Raw genomic sequence first — 17,036 nt, 5'->3', positions numbered from 1 at the left:
TGGTTCAACAATGATGGGGAATTGCTTGGGTAACAGCTAGGCCAATTTACTACTATATTTTGCAAAGGCCTATAGACTCCTTATACCAGCAGGCAGGGGTGGAGGAAGGGGGCAGTCCGCCCCGGGTGTCACCACTGAGGGGGGCGACAAAGTGCCGGGCAGCACTCACTGCGGGGCCTGCAGCACACACGAGCCACGCATCTCTCCTGGGAGTGACGTGGTGGCTTGGGTGCCTGCAGGCTCCATGCTGCCCCACATGGTCCGTCTGCCACCTCTCCCTCAGCTGTAGGGCGGCTGAGTGGGAGGAGGCAGGCAGACTCTTCGGAGGCCCTGCAGAGCATCCCGTCCTGGCTGGCCCCACCTCTGGGTGCAGGGCACTGGCGCCACCCCAGGCGCCCGATCGGCTTGTTCTACTGCTGTCAGCAGGGGAGCACTTTTAACTGGTACAGTGATTAAAATAGGATAGCTATTAAACACTACAGTGAAACATTTGCTTTGGATAACGTTTCGTGCATTACTAGCAACGTCACGTCACTTTCACAACTGCACTGCACAGAGCACTTGCAACTCTGCTCCTGCAAGGGATGTACTAGAATCTAGCAGCTAGGTGGACAATGAACTGTATTTGAAGACCCGAGTAACAAATAAATGTGAAACTCTTGCATATATTGGGGGGAGGTCAAGATTACATGAAACCAACAAGCAAGAACTAAGTAGTTATGCAATAGGGAAAAGATACTAACATTCCAATAAAGTAGCAATGGGCCAGTTTGATTGACATTCACAACCGTTATTTTTGCCCTTGCCATCTTATTCTAATGTGTCTTTATAATGAAACTTTTTTTTTAAAAAAAACTTGAAAGCAGGGGATCTTGATATTTATACAGGAAGAAAGCTGCCGCTCTCCAAAGCAAATTGTGTTTTAAGTTATTAGTAAATCATTATTTTAATTTGAGATGCTTCCTCTCGAGACACAATGGTGCTTGAGAGTTATCCCCTTAATTATATATGTTTCCCAGTATTAAAGAGGGATCCGCTGCTGTCAACAGAACATCAAAAGGGTATGAAATCAATTATAAAGTTGAAAGTTTTCTTGAAAATCTTAAGTATTATCAATTTACTAATATGTTATAGGTTTAAAAGATTATCTACAAAACTGAAATTTAAGTAAAGCAATCACTAAATAGTTGAAAAATGTACAACACTGAAAGACCCATTTTAATTTGCATATTTATGCTTAATAATGTCTAATTGAGACATCAGTTTGGAAAACAACAACAATAGAACTCTTAGATTTTCCACACTGAATTAACATTAAGGATTTCTAATGGATGCCTTAATTAGATTTTATTATTCATGGAAACTTTACACAAAATAAAATCAGTTTCTATGTGTCCCAATTCTGTTTCAGTCTAAGCGAAAAAAATAGGTGGGCGTATATGAGACTGCTGGAGATTTAATCCAGACACTGACATCAATTTCTAACTAAAATGTGGCATGCAGCATTTAGAATTAGGATTAACACTCTAAGGAAAACAACTCTCTGCATTGTTTGGGCTGTAACACAATCCACACTCTTGAAAGTAAATTCCGTAGGAATTTGAGAGACTTATGGTAATTCCAAGTATATTTAGGATCAGGCTATTAATACTTTTTATTTGCATGTAAGAGCATACATTTACTGTGGGATGAAAATGTTCCATCATTGAAATCCAATAGCTACAATGGCTTTTGGAACTGTCCAAAGGAAGCAAGTTTTCATTGAATATAGAAAAGTTTCTTTCTTTCTCAAATCCTATTGCTATAGCATACAAATCACATGCTCTGTCTTTTCACATCTGCAAATAACAGATTTACAATCAAAACAGTAAATAGGCATTTCTGCTATTATATCCTAGGTATATTGCCCAAAGTGGTGCTGGGGTATTGCTGTTGAACTTTGGCAGCTCTGTCGCACAGAGTTCCATCTTATCTGTAAGCTGAATAATGTCTACATTAAACTTATGGGATAAGGTATCATCAATATGTGGTTCATGCTCATTCCTGCTTCTTTTTCAGACAACCCAGGTGTAATGATTAAATCCTTGAGCACCAGTCTGAATTCAAGAATGGATAGCATGCGAATGAATAAACTAAAACTCGATTCTGGCAAGGCAGCGTTAGTAATTCCTGAAGGCTGAAAAGCACAGGGAATAGTGAATCTGCCTGCTAGAACTGAAACTCAAGGATAGTATTTTAGGATACTTCTAGAAGAATTCACCAGTGTGTTCTGAGTGTTAGCTGCAGTTTGCAAAGCTCTCTTCTTGCGGAAACACTTCCAACTCCAATAATCTTTAGGAGAGCAGCCATAATATTTTTATTCTGCCAGGCTTTCAAGCTGCTGGTTCTCCCCGGCCGGTACGTATTTTATGCTGCCTTGAATTAAACGCTGTATCTATGTTCTTGTTATATTAATTGTATTGCTCTAACTTTTCTTGTACACCTCTTTTGGAACCGCAAATTGGCTTACAGACTGAAGTGCCAAAAACAGAATGAAAACAATTTCAAGCTATAAAGGAAAGAGGAAATTAAAAATACATTTTCACGTGCTTTACTATCTGTTACGGAGTAGATCTGCTTGCAATTCACCTAAAATACACCCAATGTGAACTATGGGACTTGACAGGAGCACTGAGGAAAAGACAGTGAAACCAGAAACTGAACTTTGTAATAACACACTGCAGATATTTCAGTCCAACTGGATTGCATGTGACACGTTCTGATGTTGTTGCACCAAAGTCTGTTACAAATGACTTCACTACATGTGAACTGCTGCACATTTATTTGCAACTTTACATATATATATATATTAAAACAACAACTAGAAATGTAGCCTTCAGTTTTTGTGGAATGCTTATTAACTTAACTTCCCCACCACTACCACTAATTCAAAGATTTGCCGAATGCATGCAAATCACTGCAAAGCTGCATGCAACTCAAGCGGATTTTATCTAACACTGGCTAGTCTATAAATAGGATTATCTGCTCTCTCTAGTGGGGTTTACATTAGCACATTCCTTGCTTCTCCCTGAAGCAAGCACTTCATCCCTATGTTTTACCCATAGTAACTGCCATAAACGGTTGCAACTTAAACACAACGTAAGAACGCTCTCTACCAGCCACAGGCTTGAATCAAGAAAACCTTGTATACAACCCAAGCTCACATTGTCAACTACGGACGGGGTACACAGATAATTCCCTTGTCGTTTCCCCACAGTTATCATTTCACAAGACTAAAACCATGGCATAATTCTGAGTTCAGAACTCCTGGGTTAGGGGTGGGGGAAAATAAATATAGGACTACCCTCTATTTGTCATTCAAATATAATTTGTGATCCACAAAAGCAAGAGTGGTTGGAATAGGACTACAAGTGATCATTCCACGTTTATCCATCCATAGTTAATTTTAGAAGGACGCTGAACTAATTATGCTGCAAGACTCAGCTTGTAGACCACAGGTGCAACAATCAAATCTAAAAAAGAACTTTCATAGAACACACTCCTCCTAAGATTACTCACAGATTTATTTTTGTGTGTGTGCGCGCGCGCTACAGTACCTGGCTGGTTTGTGGACTGGACGGGTCATAAGAGTAATTCTTCAGAGTATCCTGAGGATTCAGGTGAGGAGGATACCGGATTGTTGGGTGAGAGAAGTAGCTAGATGGAGCAGGAGGGAGAATAGCTTGTGGTGGGAATGGCAAAGGTGAAGGTGGAGGAGGAGTTCTAGTTGAGATGACTAGAAGAGATAAGAAAAACAGAATTTGTTAAGAACCTTTCGTTGTGGTAAAACTCTGCATCCATGACATGGCAAGAGAAACCCGTATCAAGACAAATAATAATAACGATTCATTTCCTTGCCTTCTTCACATTTTTCATCTGCAACACCACCATCATCAACAACATCATCATCATCATACCACCTTTCATCTGAGGATCGCGGTGTGGTTAACAATATAAAAACACAAAAATATATATCACTGTAACAAACAACCGCTCACACATAGTTTAAAAGACTGGAGACCGCTTAATTAGCCAAAGGTCTGGGAGAAGAGGAATGTTTTTGGTGCCTAAAGCTATGCACTGTAATGAAGGCGTCAAGCAGTCCACAAATGCGGAGCCACTGCAGAAAAGGCTTGTTCTCATGTTGCTCAAAAACACTTGACTCGTAACATTTTGTTTTCTTAAAATCAAGTGTTCTATAATTTTTGTTAATTAAATATACCATTGCTGTTTTCTAAAGGCATAAAAGGCAAAATCATCACATTTCACATACTTTATTCAGACCTTTCTTTAAAAATAGAAATCATCGCCCTAAGGAAAACGTATTTTAGTTATCAAGTATGACCCAAAGTAATTTTCTATGTGGGAGGAAACAAAGAGTCGTAAGAGCCAGCAAATGATTCCACAATGCTTTGTGCTACACCCCTGCTAATGTACCAAATTGGCCCGAATATAAGCCGCACCCGTAAAATTCAGCGGCTTGGGGAGGTATGGGAACCTCGGATAGGATGGGCGCCATTACCCTACGCTTCCAGTCTGCTTTCTGGGGGGAGCTGTGCTGCTTTGTCAGCGGTCTTCCCCCCTCCCCCCCTTCTCTCATCTGATGTAGGGGAGGCTTCGAGTGGTGGGAGGCATTTTGGGCTGTTGCTCTGCGCTCCCGGGCTGCTTCCTGAGGGGGGAGAGCCGCTCCAATTTGCCGGTGGCATAAAGTTGCAAATTTTTAAAAAATTAGCCAAAGGCTTCTATTCTATTCTATTCTATTCTATTCTATTCTATTCTATTCTATTCTATTCTATTCTATTCAGGCCAATACGGTATGTTGGGGGTAGGGGAAGGATTACTAAGCAATAACACTATGAATAATTAGCTGCCCATTGTGAAAATACTAATTAATATTCAACTTTGGGCCGAGGAAAATGCCTTCCCAATGCCAATATCAGTACTGAACAAAAATAGTTATCGTATATTATACATAATTTTTTCCTTGAATTCTCCTGCACCCTCAAATTTCTCCATGAAGAGTGTATGTAATGTCTAAAACCACTGTAATACATAATATTTGGTTACTACAGAGTTGTTGCACTGGGCATGTAAATTATGTCACTTCTTCTTGTTGTTGTTGTTATTTAGTCGTGTCCGACTCTTTGTGACCCCATGCACCAGAGCACGCCAGGCACTCATGTCTTCCACTGCCTCCTGCAGTTTGGTCAAACTCATGTTCGTAGCTTCGAGAACACTGTCCAACCATCTCATCCTCTGTCGTCCCCTTCTCCTTGTGCCCTCCATCTTTCCCAGCATCAGGGTCTTTTCCAGGGAGTCTTCTCTTCTCGTGAGGTGACCAAAGTATTGGATCCCCAGCTTCAGGACCTGTCCTTCCAATGAGCACTCAGGGCTGATTTCCTTCAGAATGGGTAGGTTTGATCTTCTTGCAGTCCATGGGACTACATGTATGTCACTACATGTACACAATAATCACATTCTATTTATATAAGGGGATAATGTGTGAAGGATAACTCAGCTGGTCGAGCATGAGACTCTTCATCTCAGGATCACGGGTTCGAGCCCCATGTTGGGCAAAAAGATTCCTGCATTGCAAGGGGGTTGGACTAGAAGACCCTTGTGGAACTATACACAAAAAGTGCTCCACGGTATCTATAGATTTCCCAAGCACATCACTGCATCAAAACTCCAGCAGCTCATGAGATATTAAGTGCTTTGCTTTAAAACTTTATGATGACGCTTTCCTAAGTGCAACAATCTGTCTTCAGCATTTCAGCTAAAGACAAAGTTGATACTAATGCTGTGTACACATTGCTGCTTACACTGGCTCCAGCACACCTCCCACCTCTGGTCTTTGAAGTCAAGCGCACATGCTGTTGGCCACAATCCAGATGTATTTCCTGGAAAATACTCCTGGCCAATGTTCTGTGCCTCAAACTAGCTTCCATCCAATTGGAAAACAGAAGCTGCAGTTAGGCTGAGGTGTGTGCATTCCAGGAAGCTGTGGCACATGCGCCGATGACAACGCATGCGCAGGTGTCAGCGTCAGTGCATTTGGCACCCTGCTCCCTTTGTAGTGTGAACAGCAGCATAGATAAGAGGCTTTAAACATGGGCGGGAGGGGACACCTTGCTGTGTAATAATAATATAATAATTTATTATTTAAACCCCGCCCATCTGGCTGGGTTTCCCCAGCCACTCTGGGCGGCTTCCAACAAAGTATTAAAATACATTGGTCTGTGTATAGCCTAACAGCCTGTAAGTACTCAGGTTATGTGGCAGAGTACTATCAACATGAAGTCAGTTTTATAATATCAATTTCAGTGGTGCCTCGGTTTACAAACACAGTTGGTTCAGGAAGTCTGTACTTAACCTGAAGCGTACTTAACCTGAAGCGAACTTTCCCATTTAAAGTAATGGAAAGTGGATTAATCCGTTCCAGACAGGTCCACGGAGTACTTAAACTGCAAATACTGTATTCAAACTAAGGCATACTTAAACCGAGGTATGACTGTATGCTTGTTTCGTAGCAGACAGGGGAAAGCTTGGAAGCCATTTCAGGGTGCTTTCAATTTTTTAAAAAAGATACAAATGTGAAGTGCTGCAAGACATTTTGAAGGATCTTGTTTGGCGTTTCTTGAGCAGTTTTGTTTCCTTGGTAGTTTTTATTCTTCTGTGGGTCATATGGCTGTTCCACAAATACACATTTCTTCTATAAGTGTTCTTTTCTTTTCTCTCCTCTGCTTATGCTAATTTCCCCAACCTCTTTCCTCTAGATCCCATTCATTCTTTTCTCAGTGCAGTTATTCGGGCTATTATGTGCCCGAAGGAGAAGATTCAGATGGTTCCTAGGTCCTTCTGGGATCTCTCTTAATAAAGAAGGCGGCAATTAAAAATGCGACACTAAGGGATAGTTGTTTAAGCAAATAATAATAATAATCCTTCCATGTTTTGAGTTTAGAGTAGCAAGGAAACGGAGAGGAACTATTTTGTTATCAACTGAGGAAATCTGTGTTGGAGAAAAATCACTTCCCTATTTATAGTTCACCCTTTCAGAACACCCTTTTTTAAGCCTTTGAAATAAGCCTGTTCAAGTTGCATGCTACCTCTTTGGCTGCAATCCTAACACACATTTACATGGGTGGGCAAAATGATACTTATTTCCAAGAAAATATGCAAGAGATTGTGCTATTAATGTAATACTGCACCTATGGAACGTATTCTATGGCTTACTAATGGAAAGACCCTTGGAAAAGGCAATATTAAATTTAGGAAGTTATCAATACTGTAAGCTTTTGTGATTCATAACCTAAGCATTCCCTTATTTTTATTCTGAACTTATTTTCAAGGAAATAATTTTACTCAAGTTCTGCATGTCAATCTCCTTATCACTAGAACCTCATTGTGATAATTAATTTCCACAGGAGAACAATATTTAACAAGTAACATATAATTACAGATTCACATCCATTTTGAGATTATTTGTCATCCCAGGAAACTATATCATGTAGCAGTAAATAAACTTCTGTGACATATAATACAGATATAATGTTGGGGTGGGGTGGGATTGTGAAAGTGGTTTTTTTCCCTGGTTTCAAGAGATTTATTCTAGCTAAAGCACACTGAACTTCTCAGAATCTCTTCCTTCATATAACTTTGTGCTGAACATTAAATTGAGCATTAAGTCAATAAAAGGGGCATTATTGTGGCTGGGGAAAGACTAGCCCAGGGTTCAGAGTTTTTCCATCCCTCTTGCATCCTCACCACTGTGTGTAACTCCCGGGATCCCTGGATGGTGATGCTGGAAAGTGGTCAGTCTTGGTGAAGAATCCTGGGGAGATGTAGTGCTAAACAAAGGCTTTTCGGTTTTCTTCATTGTAGGAGAAGACATATCTGCAGTGACGACACGACATAATAGATACGTTAGCCTAGAGGTCACATAGCACCATTCTTGTTTATCAGTCACTCGGCACACGAAGAAACTCCAAGCAACGTTTAACAATTAAAAGAATACAGCATCGTATATGATAAAAAGAGAAGAACATTGCATTATATTAAAAGCCGTAGAGTGACCTATATAAAACCCAATGAAACAGCAGTAAAAACTTCAGCAATGAAAATGTACCATTAGTAGGCAGGGGGAAAAAATCATCTTAACTCATCCAATGTCTGAGAAAAGCGTTAAGTTTTTGCCTGGAACAAATGCAGTGTTAATGATGGCACCAGGCAGACTTTACTGGGGTGAGCATGCCACAAAAGCAGGGGGCTATAAAACTGAAGTGGTTCTACTCCACTGACAAAGCCCATTTTGAGATGAGCCCAGACCCCCAGCAAATTTCAGTCTGGTTTGCAATAGGATGAATCCACTGATTGCCCCTTTCCCAAACTTAACCTTGTGGTGTGTGTGTGTGTGTGTGTGTGTGTGTGTGTGTGTGTGTGTGTGTGTTGGGGGACTTGCGGCAAAATTAAGCTTCACTCTTAAGCCACCCATTACCACTGTGGCCCTGAAAACCAAAATTTTCAGTTTATCCTTGTTCTCAGTATACCAAAACAGGAAAAATGGATAGCATCACTCCCAAGGTTCCTGGCAGTAATGGAAGTTTCTAAGTATGCTCAGAATCCTTCATTGTTGCTGGAAACACTTCAATCTTTAAAAAACGATCCTGCAATCACTCGCCGCCTCTTTAAACTGAGGAGTTTTGGGGGGAGAAGGCAGAGTGATTATGGAGAACTTGGGGGCTGGCAGAAAGCTACCAAAGACTCAAGCGTCCTTTCCAGTTCTCTCTAAGGGTGCTTCCAGAAGGTTGAGCTTGGGCGTGAATCTTTCACACAATTGGGTAGATGCCAGCACATGCCATCTGCAGAATAAGAGTGCACCTTCATAGCCCACAGCAAAGATAAGTGGTGTGTTCATTGAGATAAAGCAACTTCTAGCACGATTCAGACTTTTTGCGGTAAGAAAAGTGGAGCATAACAACCACTTGACAACAACAGCGTATAACCTCCACAATTTTCGCGAAAACGAATCTGGGCGGCTGCTCAATATACGGTTCATCTGGAAGTGACCTCAGAAAACTCTTGGAAAGACTCCAAGAATTTTCTGAAAAATCTTAGAAATGTGAAGCAAATGAACAGGAAGCAAGCTGGAGGAACCCTTCCCATGATTCGTTTTCACAGACTGCCTGTCCATCCACTTGCTGGAGAGTAGACAGAGAAGGCATACAAAGAAGACACTCTTTTTGAGTGTAGTTTGACGTGTGTCTCCAATATTATTCAAGAAAAACACCTGCATGTATCAAAAGATTGGAAAAGCTCTACAAAAAGCCATTTTACAAAACTAAGTATTAATTTGCCTTGTGTAAATTTTAAAGAGTTGTGGGTTAAGAAAACATGGGCTCTTTCTCAGCCTAACTGACCTCTCTGAGCTGATGTGAGCATGATGGCCCTGAAATACTTGGAAGAGTGAGACAAAATACTGAAAAAATGAATATTCACTTTAATGTCTAACTGAAATCAGTATCTTATAACATAAACTTGCATCTACAAGAGTTGTAAGTAGCAGCACCCTTCTTCTTTGGCTAGCACCTTTTCGTTTTGCTAGACAACAACACCCTTTCTACTCCCAGCACAAAAGCCATTATACACATTCGCTTCATAAAATTAAATAAAATTTGCTTTCGGCAAGGTGACTCTTGCATACTTATATAATTTCAGCGCTAAGAAGACAGTCCGTTAAAATGGTATGTGGGGGGTGGCGGTGATGCAAGCTCCACACCCAACTGCCACCTCGAGGGCAAAAAGCACTAAAATGGTCACCTCCCCTTTAGATTACTGTAAATCTCCCTTTTTGCATGTACTCTACATGGCGCTGCCCTCGCTGATGTCCCAGAAGCTGTAGTTACGGCAAAATGCGGTGGCCAGGTTAGCGAGTCAGCCAGCTGGAATCGTGTTACTGCAATTCCACGGGATTAGCAATGGGCTTCCAGGCCCAATTCAACGTGGTAATGTTGTTCAGAATATAAGAAGAGCCTGCTGGATTGAACCAATGGCCCATCTGGGCCAGAATCCTGTTCTCACAGTGGCCAACCAGATGCTGTTTATACTGTAGATGTATAAAGCTCTATGCAACCTGAGACCCAGATATCTGAAGGAAAACCTGCCCAGCTGTTAAGTTCTGAAGGATAGGTCCTTCTTGGTGTCCCAAATCCAAGTATAGAGTATTAGGAGAACAAGTTTTCTTAGTGCCTCGAATGTGGAATGCCCTCCTCACTGAGGGTTGGCAGGCACCTACAATGTTATTCTTTCCATAGGCTCAAGTCTTCACCAAGTCTTTAAGTACTGAGATATTGTACAACCACCCGCAGCATTTGTTCATTTTACAATTTTTATTTCAGCACCGGTTTTATCAACTAATGTTCTGTAAATGACATTTCTTACAATATCTTTTTAGTGCTCTGTTAAAATGCAATAATCCATTCTTCTACATCTTCAGTTTGATATATATATATATTGATAATACTGAGTAATTGGGAAAGAATATGCAACAGGACTGTGTCAGAATGGGAACCACATATATATCTCCTTCATTTGGGATAGAGGGGAGATAAACAATTACCGGTAATGCTTCTCTACAGGATTATAAGCGCTGGCATCTTCAGCTGACACCAGTTAAAAATGAACATTGTGCTAATACAACACAAGATCGTAACATTCATACACGTCTCTGAATAAGACTGGTGTTGAGTTGGTGGTGGAATTAAACGGAAGTATGGCTAGATTAAAAGCTTGGAAGTTATTCTTGCATAATACTATAAAGGTGAAGAATATGCATGTCTGGACCGCGTTATGTTATAATTTAAAACACTAGCACATCAAAGGGATAAAGGCTTATGCAAATTGGGGGGGGGGGGAGAACGTTAGATCAACTCATCTCCCAACAACGTAATTCCATCTACAAAGGAAGGCAAGAGAGAGAGAGAGTTGCTGTGAAGCATAATGTATGTAGGCAGCTCAACGGCAGCTTGCACAAATGGCGCTCCAGATGTATATCTGTTCAAGTCAGCCCAAGGCAACTATTTTGATCAATTCTAATGTGATAAAATGCTGCGGGGAAGGAGTGCAGAAATGTGTTTACGTCAGACTTTAATTAAACTGTTGTTTGCTTCCAAAGAACCTTAGGAAACACTAATGAGACATGAGTTTCAGCAATTTCCTCATCAAAAGCACAGGCCCTCTGCCTCTGTATGGAGCTGCCTGCCATCCCAGGGGCTCCCTCGATAAATGTCACATGGCACACCCCAATCAGCGAGCCACCTGTTAATGGAACATTCCTGGAGTCAACTTGTGAGAGAGGCAGAGTTCAAGGACCCACCTGCCTGCATTGGACACCTGCTCGCCTTTCACAGGCAGCAACACAACATGTTCACTTTCCCATGAATCTACCGGAGGAGAGCCACCAAGGAATAGGGGCACAGACGCAGAAAGAATAGTTTTGCATCTACTGCAGCCAGCCCGGCTTAATTCCCAAATCCACCTCCATTTAGTCGCAGCTTCAAGCTGCTTAATTAAATGAAATCTTTCTCTGCAAGGAGCACTACATTGAAGCCAAGTAACAGTAAGCAGAAGGACTATAGTTAGGAGTTATTCCACAAACATTTGTGCAAGAGTTCAAAGTGCTGTAATAGGCGTGCCCTGTCATGGTTCTTCTGCTTCCTCTTGCATAAAAGGATGTGCATGGTGTCTTATGCAATCAGAACACCATCTATCGATTTATTTTCACTTTTTTGTGCAGTGCTCAAGTGGCGCAAAAGTAATACTTAAAAAAAACAAACCAACCACAGATTGCATCTTCTGCAAATGGACCCAACTATTTCAGGAAATGCCAGCCTGACTGAATTATTTATTCCTCTTCAGTCTTCCCTAATTAAGCAGGAAGGGAGGAATCATTCTAACACCTAAGAAAATTCTTTAAAGGGGGGGGGGACAAGTTAGTACCTGACTCTAAATGCATACAATACATAAAAAATAACCCCTCGCTGACTTAAAACAGTCATTACAAATTGGACTGTATTTTATCATTTTCAGGTGCTAGATAAAGCATTGGTGAGTTGCCAGAGGATTAATTTCCTTAACTATGAAGGGTAAAAGATGTCATCTTCATATATGCCTAGGAAAGAGATGGACTACCATACTTTGATGTAAGTTTGTTCATAGTACAGAGCTTATGCATGGGCAGAAAAGTTACTCTGCCCAAACTGGGAGACAGGTTTTTTTTGTCCCTTAATTCCCTCCTCACTCCCCGCATAAAAGCTGCACTTGGAGAAACAATCAAGGTGAAGGCAAAAGCTGACCTCAATAAGAATGCTCCACTAAAAAGGAGCATTATGAATCCATGAGCAAAGTAAGGTAAAATGTAAAGGACCCCTGCACAGTTAAGTCCAGTCAAAGGCGACTATGGGGTTGCAGTGCTCATCTCGCTTTCAGGCCGAGGGAGCTGGCGTTTGTCCACAGACAGCTTTCCGGGTCATGTGGCCAGCAGGACTAAACTGCATCTGGCGCAACAGAACACTGTGACGGAAACCAGAGCACAGGGAAACACCGTTTACCTTCCCGCCACAGCGATACTTATTTATCTACTTGCACTGGTGTGCTTTCCAACTGCTAGGTTGGCAGGAAGTGGGACAGAGCAACGGGAGCTCACCCTGGCGTGGGGATTCGATCCACCGACCTTCCGATCAGCAAGCCCAGGAGGCTCAGTGGTTTAGACCACAGCACCACAAAGTGCACACATGTGTTAATACAGTTCCAAGAGATCCTTGAATTACACAGGCCTTCACTCGGGCAGCCTCCTCAACCTGTCTGTCATGATGATGAGATCTTTCCTAATGTTCTCCAAAAATTAGAAGCATCAATATGCTGTAGAATATACCTATAATACGACTGTACTAGCAAGATCACTCTGCAATGTTAAGAACACCCGATTACAAAATCCTACCCAAAACTAACAACAGGCTATTAGATTTATACACTTACAGAAAAATGTTGTGGATTACATCATCTAGGTCATTTCTTCAGATAATTTCATAACCGACAGAGACAGAACTTTAAAAGCAAAAAGCAAAGCCTTGGTGGCTGTGAGGAAATTTAATTGTAAAAGCCAAACGTATTGCACTTGATACTGGCTAATATGTTGTTTGTCCATTAAGAACTGGCGTATCACTGAGGTTCATAATGCCTCTAGGGTAAAAAACAAAACAAAACACTAAACAAAAATGCTACTGAGTGCAGTGTATTAGTATTAAGAATCTAAGAAATATTGGTTTACAGCACAAATCAATCAAGTAAAATCAGTATTTTTTTAGTCCTGGTGTTAGCCAGTTTGAAAAACTACTAAGTCTATGACAGGATATATGCAGCTGCCCCTAGCTTAAAAATCCCTAAAAATCACAGGAGATTCTGATAACAGATCTCCCATGTCATATCTAGTTTGGTCCTCAGGTTAGACCCTAGAAAGCCATTGTTCGACTGAGTATTAGGCTATTACCAGTGCTATTTTTCTAGAAAAAGAAGTGCCGGAACTCTCCACCAACACTTCCCTTATTATTTTATAATGGCAATAGCGCCCACCTGAGAGGGGCCAGAACTGATTTCCAGCTAGTTCAGGCTGGAAAAAAGCCCTAGCTGCTGCTATTATTATTATTATTATTATTATTACTGGTGGTGGTGGTGTTTGTTAAATTTATATACTGCCCTTCATCAGAAGATATCAGGGCGGTTGATTGTAGGTTTGACTTTAAAGCAGCAGCTTCTCTGATCAGATAATTTGAGATACAGTCATACCTCAGGTTACAGACGTTTCAGTTCGTGTGTTTTCGGGTTGCGCACTGCGCTGAACCCGGAAATACCGGAATGGGTTACTTCCCGGTTTCAGCGCTCACACATGTGCCGGAGCGCTATATTACGTTTTGTGCATGCATAGACACGCCAAAACGCAACCCGCGCGTGCGCAGACGCAGCGCTGTGGGTTGCGAATGCTGCGGGTTGCGAACGTGCCTCCCACACGGATCACGTTCGCAACCCGAGCGTCCGCTGTATTGTATTTTGAGGAGAGACAGGGAAAGTATTTACAGTGCTTGGCATCTGAATCCAATGAGCCGAGAGGCAGAGGAAAATTACATTCCCAAAGCTCTCCAGGCGGCAACAGACATTGCTGAGGATGATCAGGAGTGTCCATTGCCTTAAATTCAAAGCAGCAAGAAAACAGTTAATGCCTACCTGTGCCTTTTTCCTTTCTTTTTTATTTATTTATTGAGGTTCATATCTGGATAACAACTAGCTACTGACCTGGCTATCTGATATGAACATATTTTTGAACTATATTCCAGCAACATGGAACCTCTTACATGGGTTTGTTGAAAGGATTTAACCCTTTTCTTTAGTTGGGGGGAGGGGGGGAAGGCTCCCGGAACGGCTTACAAATATCCATAATAAGACAATTCCTGCGCTCAGGCTTACCATTTAAAAAGACGCAACACAAAAGGAAAAGGGATTGGGATGGAAGAGGATGGAAAGGTAACTCAGGCACCGGTTCTTACATACAGAGCTTTTGCAACAACGAGCCTCCCAGTATTGGGAGAGCTGACCTTCCAATCCAGCAACGGCCAGAATATCTTATGGCCCTACCTGGTTGGTTGGTTTTTACTCAAGAGGTATACGGAAGGCATCCATCTGTCAGGTCATGATTACAAGGACTCTCATGTGCAAACTCTGCAATGGACAAATGCTTTGGGATGCTTTTTATACAGTACAGTGGTACCTCGACTTACGAACGACTCGACAACCGAATTTTTCGACTTACGAATGGGGCAAATGGCTGCACGCTTACGAATTTCTTGACACCCGAATGGAAACCACGGCGGTTTTAGGTAGGGTTTTTTTGACTTACGAATTTTTAGATGGGGCTGCTTCGACTTACGAATTTTTCCATTTCCAATGCATTCCTATAGGAAATCGCATTTCCAATGGCGCTTTTTGACTCACGAATTTTTCGACCTACGAAGGTGCCTTCGGAACGGATTAAATTCGTAAGTCGAGGCACCACTGTACGTATTATGGATCTTTATCGCCTAGTCCTCCCCTTGACTTGCGAGGATCCCCCTTCCTTGCACTCGTCCTCTGCCAGCTATCTTCCCCTCTCTATTCCTTCTGTTATTCCCCCGCTCTGTTTCGTTTTATGTTGTAAACCGCTCCTTTGCAGGGATTCGTTTTAGGAAAGCAAGAGCTGATGGTAAGAACTTGAAATAAAACACAATAAAGGCTGGTGTATAGTGCATGTATACATTTATTAGGATATATTGTGAGATGTTAAATATTTACAACAGTACAACAAATTGCTAGCGGAATATAGATATATAACTCTCTTAAAAGAAGCTTTTGGTCATGCTTTCGTTAGGACAGAATACACAGTTAACACAATCAAATCGGCATCCTGTAAGGACATCCTTAGGGAATAAATCAAATGGGCATCCTTAGGGAATAAATGTGTTGTCCAGGAAAAGAATGTTTCTCCAGGGGAGAAAAAATAGGGCTTAACCTTCACTGTGTGCCTTGGGAATTGCATTTTTCTGTCCTGTGTAGGTGAGCAGCTGGCCTAGCTGTCCAGTTATGGTTTTCAGTTCCTGAACAGCGCTACGTACCTCCCCTTTTAATTCTCTAAGTTCTGAAATTAAGATTTCCATTTTAGAAAAACCGTGAGACGGGGGTCTAATAAGGAAAGGCCCATCGGGAGATGGCCCCATATTTAAAGGAATTCCAGGGAAAGCAAGTCCAGAAGATGGGGAGATAGCAAAAGATGGCAGAGGTCCAGGAGGAGGATATTCTGCAGAAGATATTTGTTCCTCATCACAAGGAAGTCCGGCAGGGGGAAGGTGAAGAACAGGCGAAGGGGATCCAAGCACTTCTGTTTTAATGGAAAGCTGGGGTTGTACTAGTTTGCTGTTGTTGAACGCAGAAGAACCATAGGAAAGTGAGCATGATGAAGAAACTGTAAAATTAAAATGTATTTAATTGTACACCCTAATGTACAATTTCAAATAAATCTTTATATCTGTATTCAATGCTCGAGGAACACACCATAACACCCTATTACTTTCCACGCCCGAGTAAATATGTTGTCTTACTCTAACGTTAACAACGAGTTTAACTGCTGTTGAGCCGCGAAACTGCTGCTGTTTTCCAAGAAACGAATTTAATTAAATATATAGGGTATGGGGGCTTCTTCTTAACCCATGCCAGTTCTTTGCAGAGTCCTTTCAATGGCAAATGTTTTTTTGCATCCTGTTGCATTTTAAATTATCCCCTTTTCTAAGCAAGATCCTCTTCCCATCAAAGGGTGTTTTTTTTAAAGAATGCATTTATTTCCCACAGTAAGCAATATCAACTATAATTTCATTACTTCATAAAACTGGGTAAGGATGGAAAGGAAAAGTCGCATTGCATACCAATTTCAACCATGGAATGACTATTCGTTTTCATATCGCCTCCTAGCTTTGAATAGTGCTTTCAAGAAACACCATGTTGTGTGTGTACAGACAGGATCTTTCCTTTCCATTCTCTGTCTGCAGCTCCCTGCACTGTCTCAGTGTCCAACCCAAAAGGTGTCTTTTGGTTTTGGAATGCCTCGGCAGTACGTTGCAATTGGAAATCAGGGTTCTCAGTTTAGGACCAAGCCCACCATCCCTGAGCAAACATGGTATAGATTTCTCACTCAAGGGACAAATTACAGTCATACCTCGGGTTAAGTATGCTTCAGGTTGAGTACTTTCAAGTTAAGTACTCTGCGGACCCGTCTGGAACAGATTAATCCACTTTCCATTACTTTCAATGGGAAAGTTTGCTTCAGGTTAAGTACGCTTCAGGTTAACTACGGACTTCCAGAAAACAGGTTCTCTCCATAGGAGAGAGCATGGGTTGCGGCAGGGCTAACAAGACGACCCAGG

The 17,036-nt window shown here is 41.6% G+C and overlaps 1 protein-coding gene across 12 annotated transcripts in view; it reads right to left on the bottom strand.

The window, feature by feature from the left end:
• Nucleotides 1-17,036, bottom strand: part of NFIB (nuclear factor I B) — a 204,859-nt gene that overhangs the window by 42,113 nt on the left and 145,710 nt on the right. For 10 of the 12 annotated variants that reach the window (XM_035140574.3, XM_088658444.1, XM_088658447.1 and 7 more), the window contains exons 7-8: nucleotides 7,804-7,932; nucleotides 3,597-3,775 (exon numbers count right to left, since the gene is read on the bottom strand). In XM_035140574.3, the coding sequence (XP_034996465.3) occupies nucleotides 3,597-3,775; nucleotides 7,804-7,932 (308 nt within the window). Of the gene's footprint in view, nucleotides 1-3,596; nucleotides 3,776-7,803; nucleotides 7,933-14,354; nucleotides 16,082-17,036 lie in introns of those variants that run through there. The other 2 variants (XM_088658448.1, XM_088658449.1) reach the window with 1 other exon arrangement.

The sequence above is a fragment of the Zootoca vivipara genome, chromosome 15, assembly GCF_965207765.1.
Source record: "Zootoca vivipara chromosome 15, rZooViv2.hap1.1, whole genome shotgun sequence".
In the NCBI taxonomy this organism is placed as follows: Eukaryota; Metazoa; Chordata; class Lepidosauria; order Squamata; family Lacertidae; genus Zootoca; species Zootoca vivipara.
The sequence above is the reverse complement of the archived record's forward strand: the minus strand, read 5'-3'. Positions and strand labels throughout refer to the sequence as shown.